The sequence below is a fragment of the Aquarana catesbeiana genome, linkage group LG04, assembly GCF_042186555.1.
Source record: "Aquarana catesbeiana isolate 2022-GZ linkage group LG04, ASM4218655v1, whole genome shotgun sequence".
NCBI lineage: Eukaryota > Metazoa > Chordata > Amphibia > Anura > Ranidae > Aquarana > Aquarana catesbeiana.
This window is the reverse complement of record NC_133327.1, coordinates 623,417,475-623,430,695: the sequence shown is the minus strand read 5'-3', so window position 1 is coordinate 623,430,695 and position 13,221 is coordinate 623,417,475. Positions and strand designations below refer to the sequence as shown.

The 13,221-nt window shown below is 43.6% G+C and overlaps 1 protein-coding gene across 1 annotated transcript in view; it reads left to right on the top strand.

Moving 5' to 3' along the window:
• The window catches only part of DNAH14 (dynein axonemal heavy chain 14), a 415,539-nt gene that overhangs the window by 66,495 nt on the left and 335,823 nt on the right, over positions 1 to 13,221 (top strand). The window contains 1 exon segment of the mRNA XM_073628322.1: positions 10,044 to 10,308. Within this exon segment, the coding sequence (XP_073484423.1) occupies positions 10,044 to 10,308 (265 nt within the window).

Sequence of the window (13,221 nt, the reverse complement as noted above, 5' to 3'; positions counted from 1 at the left end):
TGTTACACTCGTCCTCTCTAGGTAGGACCTTACCCTGATTCCCTGGGGCGTTAGACTCCTGACGGGGACTGAGGTACTTCACTAGGTCCATCTGGCCGAAACCAGACGGACCCCTTTCTCTGGAGGGTCTGCCGAAACAAGTACTCGGTGGGACTCCCCCGAAGGGAGACCCCATGAGAGAGGGCGAACCAAGCCAAAAGGCCTATGTCCTCCCCCTCCCAAGACTTTCAGGGTAGGCCCGGGGACCCACACCCTACTCATCACACAGTGACAAACCGTGTACACGACAAACAAAAACATACAAAAAAGTGACAAACACGGGGTTCAAAATGAATAGGAAAGTGGGGAGAAGGAAGTGGGAGAAGTGAAAGAGTGACCATTGTGCAATACAATGGCCAGGCCCTTTGGCCAGGAATAAAAATTTCCCCTGGTCCCAGCCAAAAGGCTGGGCCCTAGAGGCAGGTGTGAAAAACGTGTGTATGGTGAAGTGACCATGGTGCCATAAATCAAAGTGACCCTCACTCACAATGATTGCATGGCACCCCTCAACTGCCACTTCAGGGGCACATTCACCAAAGGCTTTTCATCCCAACTCTGACCAACAACCCAGACCAGTGCAGCCCCCACCCCAGGCAGGAAGGCATGAAGTTCTTAGAGCTTAGGGAGAGCCCTTGCCGTCAGGCTCAACCGTCGCTCCCATCACTTCTACTTAATTACATTCGGGAAATACTAACCACTCCCCCGGTGGGAAAGGGGAGCCAGTGTTCTCTCCTGAAAAACTGACCGGAGCTAGAACAACCCCAATCCAGCTAGAACAACCCCAACCCGACCCTCTGGCCAGACCCGATGCAGCACCCATCCTCACCAGGAGTACCCTTCCGGACGGCTCAGACTAAACCATGCTGACGTCTCTAAGGGCGCCCAGACACCGGTCACTTCCGCCCTTCCAGGTGCAATGACACCACTGGATTTGCATCTGCCCTCCACACCCTTGGGAGTAGCATAGCTTCTCCTCTGGCAACTGATAAGAACAGATACTTCACTTGATCTTAGCCAAAAGGCCGAGCCACTCCAGGAGCACATACACCATAAGCTTCTTTCAGCCCCAGAGAGGTGATAAGGGCGCTCTGGTGGAGGTGGGTAGCTGGTCAGAGGGATGATAGTGATGAGATGGCACTTCTGGCAGCACTTTGGTTAGAGGAGAAGCAACTCTGAAGATATAAAAAAGGAAAAGAAAGGCGCCTCTAAGTGCAGTATGTAAAATTTAATAGAGTGCACAAAGGGTTAAAAGCACTTACAAGATTGTTGAGTGTTAAAAGACATGATAAAATCAGGAGTCCTCAACTGTGGCATGTGTCCATCCTCAGCACGGTGGTAGAGAGAAGTGTAGAGCCGTCCAGCAGCTGTAAAGCATTCTCATGCATGTTGTAAAGAGGAGGCAGCAGGGAAGCCTGTATTCACTGCGGGACACACAAGGTTGATGGTGTCAGTGTAGAGAAGGGGGTGGTAACGCGTTTCGGAGCATGTGCGGCTCCTTCGTCAGACCTACGCCCACACTCCTCAAGCTGGCTTATAAATGGTGAGGAGGAGGAGCAAGGGGAGGAGTGTGGGCAGATACTAAATACACAATGATAAGGGAAGTGACAGATGTATTATGAGGACGGCCAAGACGACCGTGCACTCGCAAAATGGATTATTAACGTCAGTGCTATATACAATGAAGTCCTGAAGGAATTTGACACAGGGGTACAGGGCACAGATGGCAGTGGTTAAATTAACAATAATAAATAAATAAATATACAAACATAAGGTTGACATTGAATTAATATACAGGTGTGTTACATGGTCGGCCGGGTGTCTATATGAATGTGTTATAAAGGCGGCCGGGCGTTTGTACACATGCAAATAGGGTCGTAAGTCTAATGTTGAGTTGACAATGAATAAATCTACAGCCGTGTTACAAGGGCGGCCAGGCGTATATACACATGTGTTACCGGGGCAGCCAGGCATCTATGTGCACGTGTTACAAAGGCAGCCGGGCGTTTGTACACATGCAAATAAGGTCGTAAGTCTAATGTTGAATTAACAATGAATAAATAATAAATAAATATGTAGCCGTGTTACAAGGGCAGCTGGGGAGCTATACACCTGTGTTACAGGGGCAGCCAACATCTGTACACATGCAAATAAAGTAATAAATCTGTTGTAAGGGGATAAAAAAAAAAAAAAAAAAAAAAGGAATAAGGGATTACTAATTATGTCTGTAACAATGATAAAACAGTGATGAATATTACTTTACTATGAATAAGTGTATAGGTGTGTGTTACAAGGGCGGCCGGGCGTCTATACACTAAAGACAGATAGAGGAAAATAGTGGATGCTTATACAAGTTGTACGAATTGTGCAGATTATGCCTGTAGCAATAATCTCACGGTGAGAGGTATTACTCAACTGTGTACTAGAATATAGAAGTGTTACAGGGGCGGCTGGGCGTCTATAAACTACAGAAGGATAATACGAGGTGGTGGATACTTATACAAATAGTGCAGATTATGCCTGTAGCAATACTCTGATGATAATAGATAATAATAGACTGTAAATAAGTATGCAAGTGTGTTACAGGGGCGGCCGGGCATTTACACACCCGCAAATAAGGTCACAAATCTACTTTAAGGAATTAACTTATAGGAATAGGTAATAAGATGTAATGGATGCTCTACAAATAGTATTTGATTGTGACAGATGGCAGATATGTACATGTATAACAGGCAAACACCATGAAGTATGGATATGATAATAAGGAGGGATGAATGATAAATGAACCATAATATTACAGTGTGTATGTTAAATGTGGTATCATCTAGAGTAAGGTGCTAATTTCCAATTCTTCATTGATATCTCCAGGTGAAAGTACGTCAAGAACGTATATCCAATAAGTCTCCCGTTGGCAGAGACGTTTAAATCTCTCTGCCGCAGGGAGAGTGGCTGGTATGGATTCGATGATCCATACTTTTAGGCCTACGGTAGATTTAGGGTGATGTTGGGTGAAATTTCGTGGGACGCTATGATGGTCTTTACCGGCCTCGATGAATCGGCGGTGCTCTCCAAAACGCTGGCGTAGGGGGCGTATAGTTCGACCTACATAGTGGAGGCCGCAGGGGCAGGTCAGGCAGTATACTACATGGTCTGTAGAACAGGTGTAGAATTCTGAAATTTTGTATGTTTTATTTTTAATCGTGAATGTTTTTTTACCATGTTGTACAAAACTGCATGTAAGGCAAAGGGGTTTGCGGCATTGATACATCCCAATCATAAAAAAGAGTTGGAGTGAAGATGACGTATTTGTTTTCTTTTTGAGTTTGCTTGGGGCAATCTTTCCCTTAATGTTAGGTGCTTTCCTATATGAAAATTTAGGTTTATTTGATATACTGTCTTTGAGATGGGGATCCTGCAGTAGTATTGGCCAATGTTTATGAACTATGTGTTCCATATTTTTGTATTTGTTATGAAATTGAGTCGTGAACCGAATGTCCTTTGATGAATTCATTTTATGGGTATGAGTATCAGGATTGACGTATGTGGTGTAGGCTTGTTCGATGAGTGAAGGAGGGTAGCCTTTTTCAATACATTTTTGTTTGAGATTTATGCTTTGCGTCTGATAGTCTGACTGCATGGTGCAATTGTGTCTGAGACGGCAGAATTGACTTTTTGGAATGTTTTTTAACCAACGAGGGTGATGGCAACTATTGAAGTGCAGATAGGAATTCCCAGCAGTGGGTTTGCAATAATTTTTTGCATGGATGCGACCAGTATCATGAAATAGATCAAGGTCTAAGAATGCTAGATATGTTTTATCGTGAACAGATGTAAAAGATAGGCCCATGTTGTTATTATTACAATGGGAAACAAAAGATTCAATATCATCGGTATTACCATCCCAGATAATAATGATGTCATCAATATAACGACCGTAAAATATAATTTTGGCCATGAAAGGGTTATTCGCCCATATGTATTGCGTTTCCCAAAGACTCATAGTTAAGTTGGGATATGAAGGTGCAAAATTGGTGCCCATGGCAGTGCCATGGGTTTGAAGGTAGTAATGGTCTTCAAATATGAAATAATTGTGAGTCAGGCAGAAGAATGTGGCATCTAGAATGAATTTAGCTTGGTTTGGATGAATAGATGGGTCTTCTGACAGAAAGTGTTGTATGGCCTGCATGCCGACATTATGGGGGATGGATGTGTATAATGATTGGACATCCAGTGAGAGCCAGATGTAGTTGGGCTCCCATTGGTATGGACCTAATAATTCAAGCAGGTGTATTCCATCTTTGATATGGGATTGTAAATTGGAAACAAAAGGTTGTAGAAAAAGGTCTACATACTGGGAAAAACCACTACTGTTCATAGAGGCAACTATTGGTCTGCCAGGGGGGTTGGTAGTGCTTTTATGTACTTTTGGTAAATGATAGAAATACAGAGTTTGATGATATTTTTTAACCAAGAATGAAGCTTCGTTTTTGGTAATTACATTATCTTTGGTGGCTTGGTTAACTATACGCCCCCTACGCCAGCGTTTTGGAGAGCACCGCCGATTCATCGAGGCCAGTAAAGACCATCATAGCGTCCCACGACATTTCACCCAACATCACCCTAAATCTACCGTAGGCCTAAAAGTATGGATCATCGAATCCATACCAGCCACTCTCCCTGCGGCAGAGAGATTTAAATGTCTCTGCCAACGGGAGACTTATTGGATATACATATATCAACGAATCCGCGCTCATAGACTGACTCACACCTGCAGCCCCCCTAGGTAAGAAGGGGACACCTATGTGATCCCCCAAGAATATAGATCAAAGTATAGGGAGTGGCGCTGTGTTAGGAGTATAGATAAAAATTAGCAAGAAGTACAAAAAAAATATAAAAGTGTAAAGAATAAGAAATTTTTTGGTATAATCCAAAAATTACTTACAGAGAAAAAAAAAAAAATATATATATATCCTTGTGTTAGTGAAAACACCAGGTGAAAATTAATACTATATGTGCAAAAAATCGCAAATATTAAGCAGCATCACTAAATAACATAATTACATCTTCACATGAATAAATATAAAGTGATAAAGTGCCAAAAACAATAATTGTCCACCAATAATGTGTAAATGTGCAATAATTATACGCAATAAAAATCATTAATATTGTGTCAAAATCGCAGCTAAAAATCAAAAAACCATATGTTGTTTGGTGCAAAAAAGTTCATAGCAATTGTGCAGAAAATTCTTCTTAGGTGATAAAGTGCCGTGCTGTAACACCTGGTGGTCCCCCCAATGTGGTTGCACTCACCGGAGCGCTCCACCCCTGCAGGGGTACGAGCGTGTAATGTTGGTCCTGTCACTCCAGTCCTATAGGTGTCAGTTTCCTTCCACGCGTCCCATTTCCAAAAAGCAGCTGTATACACAGAGAGGTGGGGACTTCCTGTCCCTTGGTATTAAAAGTCCCCACTGGATATCCGCGCTCAGATCCGTCAAAACAGCTGCTGCTTGCGTCACTGTCGCAACTGGCATGTCACGTGACACCCCCAGACTTGAGCGCGGATATCCAGTGGGGACTTTTAATACCAAGAGACAGGAAGTCCCCACCTCTCTGTGTATACAGCTGCTTTTTGGAAATGGGACGCGTGGAAGGAAACTGACACCTATAGGACTGGAGTGACAGGACCAACATTACACGCTCGTACCCCTGCAGGGGTGGAGCGCTCCGGTGAGTGCAACCACATTGGGGGGACCACCAGGTGTTACAGCACGGCACTTTATCACCTAAGAAGAATTTTCTGCACAATTGCTATGAACTTTATTGCACAAGACAACATATGGTTTTTTGATTTTTAGCTGCGATTTTGACACAATATTAATGATTTTTATTGCGTATAATTATTGCACATTTACACATTATTGGATATACGTTCTTGATGTACTTTTGCCTGGAGGTATCAATGAAGAATTGGAAATTAGCACCTTACTCTAGATGATACCACATTTAACATACACACTGTAATATTATGGTTCATTTATCATTCATCCCTCCCTTTTATCATATCCATACGTCATGGTGTTTGCCTGTTATACATGTACATATCTGCCATCTGTCACAATCAAATACTATTTGTAGAGCATCCATTACATCTTATTACCTATTCCTATAAGTTAATTCCTTAAAGTAGATTTGTGACCTTATTTGCGGGTGTGTAAATGCCCGGCCGCCCCTGTAACACACTTGCATACTTATTTACAGTCTATTATTATCTATTATCATCAGAGTATTGCTACAGGCATAATCTGCACTATTTGTATAAGTATCCACCACCTCGTATTATCCTTCTGTAGTTTATAGACGCCCAGCCGCCCCTGTAACACTTCTATATTCTAGTACACAGTTGAGTAATACCTCTCACCGTGAGATTATTGCTACAGGCATAATCTGCACAATTCGTACAACTTGTATAAGCATCCACTATTTTCCTCTATCTGTCTTTAGTGTATAGACGCCCGGCCGCCCTTGTAACACACACCTATACACTTATTCATAGTAAAGTAATATTCATCACTGTTTTATCATTGTTACAGACATAATTAGTAATCCCTTATTCCTTTTTTTTTTTTTTTTTTTTTTATCCCCTTACAACAGATTTATTACTTTATTTGCATGTGTACAGATGTTGGCTGCCCCTGTAACACAGGTGTATAGCTCCCCAGCTGCCCTTGTAACACGGCTACATATTTATTTATTATTTATTCATTGTTAATTCAACATTAGACTTATGACCTTATTTGCATGTGTACAAACGCCCGGCTGCCTTTGTAACACGTGCACATAGAAGCCTGGCTGCCCCGGTAACACATGTGTATATACGCCTGGCCGCCCTTGTAACACGGCTGTAGATTTATTCATTGTCAACTCAACATTAGACTTACGACCCTATTTGCATGTGTACAAACGCCCGGCCGCCTTTATAACACATGCATATAGACACCCGGCCGACCATGTAACACACCTGTATATTAATTCAATGTCAACCTTATGTTTGTATATTTATTTATTTATTTATTATTGTTAATTTAACCACTGCCATCTGTGCCCTGTACCCCTGTGTCAAATTCCTTCAGGACTTCATTGTATATAGCACTGACGTTAATAATCCATTTTGCGAGTGCACAGTCGTCTTGGCCGTCCTCATAATACATCTGTCACTTCCCTTATCATTGTGTGTTTAGTATCTGCCCACACTCCTCCCCTTGCTCCTCCCCCTCACCATTTATAAGCCAGCTTGAGGAGTGTGGGTGTAGGTCTGACGAAGGAGCCGCACATGCTCCGAAACGCGTTACCACCCCCTTCTCTACACTGACACCATCAGCCTTGTGTGTCCCGCAGTGAATACAGGCTTCCCTGCTGCCTCCTCTTTCCAACACGTATGAGAACGCTTTACAGCTGCTGGACGGCTCTACACTGCTCTCTACCACCGTGCTGAGGATGGACACATGCCACAGATGAGGACTCCTGATTTTATCATGTCTTTTAACACTCAACAATCTTGTAAGTGCTTTTAACCCTTTGTGCACTCTATTAAATTTTACATACTGCACTTAGAGGCGCCTTTCTTTTCCTTTTTTCTTTCAGCCCCAGACCAGTGCAACACTGTCCCCACCAGAAAGGCATAGAACTTAGGGAGAGCCCAGGAGGAAAAATTCTCACCCACCACTCCCACCATTCCCACCTAATTACATTCGGGAAATACTAACCTCCCCCGGTGGAAAGAGGGGGGGCCAGTGTTCTTTCTCGAAAAACTGACAAGGACCGGAACCACACCACATCTAGGCCAGAAGGCCAGGGACCTGACCCTCTGGCCAGACCCGATGCAGCACCCATCCTCACCAGGAGCACCCTTCCGGACGTCTCAGACTCGACCCCGCTGATGTCTGTAAGAGCGCCCAGACACCGGCCAGGGACCCGACCTTTCGACCAGACCCAGTGCCTCTCCATCCCTATCAGGAGGCAACCCTTCCGGCTTTCTCTACAGGAGACCTATTAACGGCCCTCAGTTCATCGAGCAGTCCCGTTTCGGCTCTCTTTGATACTAACTGCCCAGGTTACCATTACACCAAGTGGATCTGCATAGCCATCGCCACCCCTAATCCACCGCTGTGGATCAGGGTCAGTAACACAGAGCCACTACTTGGTAACTGATAAGAACAGATACTACACTTGATCTTAGCCAAAAGGCCATGACCTGTTCACATGGTACAAGAGTGAAGGAGTTAACAAGTGCATGCATAAGGTCTAAGCTATGTGCACGGCGAGACCCTATTCTATTTCTGGGAGTGAGGTAACAGAGGTACGCTGAACTGGTGGAGTGGGCACAGGCTCCGTCATGTCCCACTTAAATGCAACCTACATTAGGCAACAGTGTGTAGTGACATGGGTTAGCACTTTTCAGAGGAACTCTGTACTTTTTTTACTCCACACAGTGACACGGCTCATCCCTAAGTCTGGGAACTGCCCTAATGTTAGACTTTTACATGACCGCGGTCCCTGCCTGGTACCGGGCATTGATAAGCGTATTCAAAGCGTAATGTACCCCCATGTGCAGGGTGAATGGTCCCACCCACAACTAGGATCGACAGGTGAAAATAAAGGGAGATAAAGCCTAAATAAAAACAAATGCAACCATCACATTTAAGGACTGGTAAGCTGCAATATATTACATTTTTTTTGTTTAGGGACACTTTAAAGAGTAAGTCCCCTCTGGGTGATCTATATACATTGTAAGGATTTTAACAAACTTTTTTTTCAGATTCCTACCTTTTGTTATTCTGAAGATATAGTTTGTCTGTGTGCATGTGCACGGTGAACCTGTTTGGGAGTAATTTTATAACTATCAAACAGCTGCTGCACCTGCAGGGCTCTAATGAGTAAAGTTGCAGGGTCTGCATCCCTTTAGATGAGATTTCCTTTTGGAAGCATCTCACCAAAAACTACATTTATGTTGCAAGGGATGCCAAAAATCTGACTTGTATTTTAACACAGACTTCTAAGAAAATCAGTAAGCCAATCACACAAGCAGTAATGCAGGGTCCACATCCCTTTAGATGAGATTTCCTTTTGGAAGCATCTCACCAAAAAATTAAATTTTTGTGGCAGGGGATGCCTAAAATGGGTAAGGCAATCACTCACGCAGGAAATTACATTTCTGGGGAGCGTTCTGTACACATCTGTGTACAGAAAGCCTCCAGGTAGCCATATTGGATTTCACTTTACAGAAAATTAAAATGCTGCCGATTGTAAAGGAAGGGTAATTTTTAATAGCATTCAATTACAGTATGACTTGTGTCGCAATTGTATACAATATATATATATATATATATATATATATATATATATATATATATATATATATATTTTTATTTGCTATTTTTTTTCTCCATGAAAGGGGAGTTAACTTTTACACAGAACTCCAGTCAGAAATATTATGGAATTCTGGGCTAAACCTAACAACTCTTAAAATTGTCCCCTCCCCCCTCCTAACACCTACTAAATTGTGTAGGAAAGAGCTATATGCTTGCCTATTTTCAGACCGCTCCAGTGCAGTCATGTGATCCTGCTCCCCTATGTCAGTCAGTGTCAGCTGCAGGGGAGAGGAGGGAGTGCTCTGACAATGACTGGTAATGCTTTGGAGCAGTGATGTCACCCATAGGCTTCAATGGCCCATCCACTGTCGGAGCTCCATCCTCTCCCCTCCAGCCGCTCTGGCTGACAGGGAAGCCGGATCATGTGACCAGAGCTGAAAATAGGTAAGTATATACGTCTTTTTTACACAGGTTAGGTTTATAAGTTAGTCAGCATAGGTATTAGGAGAGGGAGGGGACAGGTTGGGTTAGCCTGGAATTCTACTTCAGAGCAGTCTTTTTTTCTCCCTTTCATCAATATCAGTTCCACTTTTTATGTAGTCAAGCGACCACTGAGTAATTTTGCTGGGTTCATTTTAGGTTCTGAGTCAAATTCAAAGGAATATAAAGGGAATGCAAATGGCAGTGGCAGTCTTTGAGGTGAGTTTGGGCCTGTGCTCTCTGTCAGACCTGAAGCAGCCGGCGTCTACAAGCTATGTACCTACCTCATCTTTTCCAAATGGGAATAGTGAAGAAGACCATGAAGATCATGAACAGCCGGCATTAAGAACTATTAAAACAACAAAAAAGAATACAAGAGAGAAGAAACGAGTAATGTTTCAACAGAAAGAAGCACAGTCCTTAGGTAAACTTTATTTTACTGTGTTTTTCCAGTCATAGAACATACAGTATACTGGTCACCATCACACATGTCAGCCATTTTATGGAAACTATTGATTGTTTTATAAAGTTCTCTCTGAAGTAAGTCTAAAATATGGATTCAGCTTACAAAATGGCTGCCTGTATTTTGTATACAGTGGGGACAGAAAGTATTCAGACCCCCTTAAATTTTTCACTCTTTGTTATATTGCAGCCATTTGCTAAAATCATTTAAGTTCATTTTTTTCCTCATTAATGTACACACAGCACCCCATATTGACAGAAAAACACAGAATTGTTGACATTTTTGCCGATTTATTAAAAAAGAAAAACCGAAATATCACATGGTCCTAAGTATTCAGACCCTTTGCTGTGACACTCATATATTTAACTCAGGTGCTGTCCATTTCTTCTGATCATCCTTGAGATGGTTCTACACCTTCATTTGAGTCCAGCTGTGTTTGATTATACTGATTTGACTTGATTAGGAAAGCCACACACCTGTTTATATAAGACCTTACAGCTCACAGTGCATGTCAGAGCAAATGAGAATCATGAGGTCAAAGGAACTGCCTGAAGAGCTCAGAGACAGAATTGTGGCAAGGCACAGATCTGGCCATGGCTGCAATATAACAAAGAGTGAAAAATTTAAGGGGGTCTGAATACTTTCCGTCCCCACTGTATAATCCAGAGGTGGGTGCACCACTATAATAACCTTCCTCATAATTATGCTGACACAATTTTCAATAAAAACCTTTTCATTTTCCTTATATACTCTATTTTAGACCCAATAACATCATCGCTGGGTACCTGTGCTTCTCTATACAGTGCTGGCAGATCATGGCTGTTGGAAGGGACTAGCAGAGCGCTGTACAGAGCTTCCAGAAAATATCACAGCACCCCCGACACAGTACTGCTCTCAAGAGGAGATAAGCACATATCAAAATGCCTCAATGTCAGTCTGAAGGAGTGGGCGTTCTTAGGCCAGTGCCAGGACAAGTTCATCCAGAGCCCAGGGCGAACATGCCAAACTGCCCCCCCCCAAGATGTATGAGCATTGTGTCAGCAAAAAACCCCCACAAAAACACAGCACTAATCTTACCCCCTAAACATAAATTCCCCCTCCTCTCAGTACAAATCCATTCCCCTACTAAAATCTCCCCCTCTCAGCACAATTCTTTGCCCCCAAATGCACCCCGCCAAAAAAAAATCCCTCCTCCTAACACAAATCCCCCTAAATCACCACTCTTAGCACTCCCCCCCCCAACTAGATCAATAATTACCCCCTGCCGCCCCCAAAATCCCCCCTCCAACACAAATCCCCTCCCCCCAATCTCCTTTTGGTGCCCCCCCACCTCACATGATACCACAGTGCCCAGGGTAGACTGATTTTTCATCCAGACCACTGGTGGCAGCCCATCCATACGGGCGCCGCCTCCCCTATCCATGCATCCAGCTCCCTGATCAGTGGCACTGGACCATGGATTCCAATGCCACGGGGTGTTTTTTTTAAGCAGTATAGATGCAAAATACTTCTTGCGCACAGGTGTATTGGCTAAATGATCCCCAGGGTTCAAGAAGGACTATGGGTTTCGGCCATGCTGCTCTTCAGGATGGGATTATCCTAGTAGTAATGATAAAAAAGAGAAAGAGAGCGCACCAGCCTAGTGCATTATCCTTGATAAATTTATCAGTTAAAACCAAGATTAAAATCTACTCACAAAGATAGGAGAAAAAATCGCATTGTATACAGGCACAGGAACAATTGATCCAATGGTAGCAGTTTTTCCAGGTCCTAGGACGAGGACGTACGGACTGCTGCTGGCTAACGCGTTTCGAAGGTGTCCCTTCTTCATCAGAGCCTTGAAGGCCTAAGACCTGGAAAAACTGCTACCATTGGACCTGTGCCTGTATACAATGCGATTTTTTTGTCCTACCTTTGTGAGTAGATTTTAATCTTGGTTTTAACTAATACATTTATCAAGGATAATGCACTAGGCTGGTGTGCTCTCTTTCTCTTTTTCATCATGTTTTTTTTAAGCACCTGATTAGAGCCGGAGGCTCTAACAGGCTTCAAAAAAGGGTCGGCTCGGAGCGCAGAGCATTGCGCTCCGATTCCACCCCTGTTGTGTGACGATAAGCAAATTAACTTTCACTATTATCACACTAAAGTTCCTCCCCGCCAATCAGGAGGCAGGTCTGTGAGACCTGTTTCCCGATTGGCCAAAGCATCAGGCGATCCTATTGGATGCCTAGCGCTTTGGCAGAAGAGGACACACACGGCCGCTGCCTGCACTCCAGGAGGAGAAGGCACCACAGCCCCCGCCACATGGGTGGGTAAGTGCTGACTGCCCATGGGGGGTCTCTGTTTCATTGCCGCCGTGCCATGTGGGGGGGTGTTTGTTTGCCGCCCCCTAAAAGAAAAACTCACCAGCCGCCACTGCAGACCACCCATGCTGAGCCTCCAGGTGTAAAATAACTGAAATCCCATGAATGAAAGGGGCAGACGGACCCGGGACAGTAATCTGGGATTAGATGATGCTGGACAACTCTGCAATAATGAAGGAAATGCTGGAGATTAGGTTTTTGTGATCTGTGCCCCCTTTGGGGGATTTTCCTTCACTTTCTGGCCCTTAGTTTCATTAGGAGAAGTTAGTAAAACATTGCAGCTTTCGTACCTGTATACCTCATGTGGATCAGAGCAATTTTTGCATGTCAATAATACCTTTGTCACTACTTAGGATTACAAAGTAATACACATACAGTAATACCTCAGATTGAGAGTAACGCGGTTTACGAGCATTTCGCAATACGAGCTATTTTTTTTTTCAATCCGGCTTGTGAACGTTGTCTAGCAAGACGAGCAGGATTCAAGCCTCTGGGGTGTACAGTGCCGCAT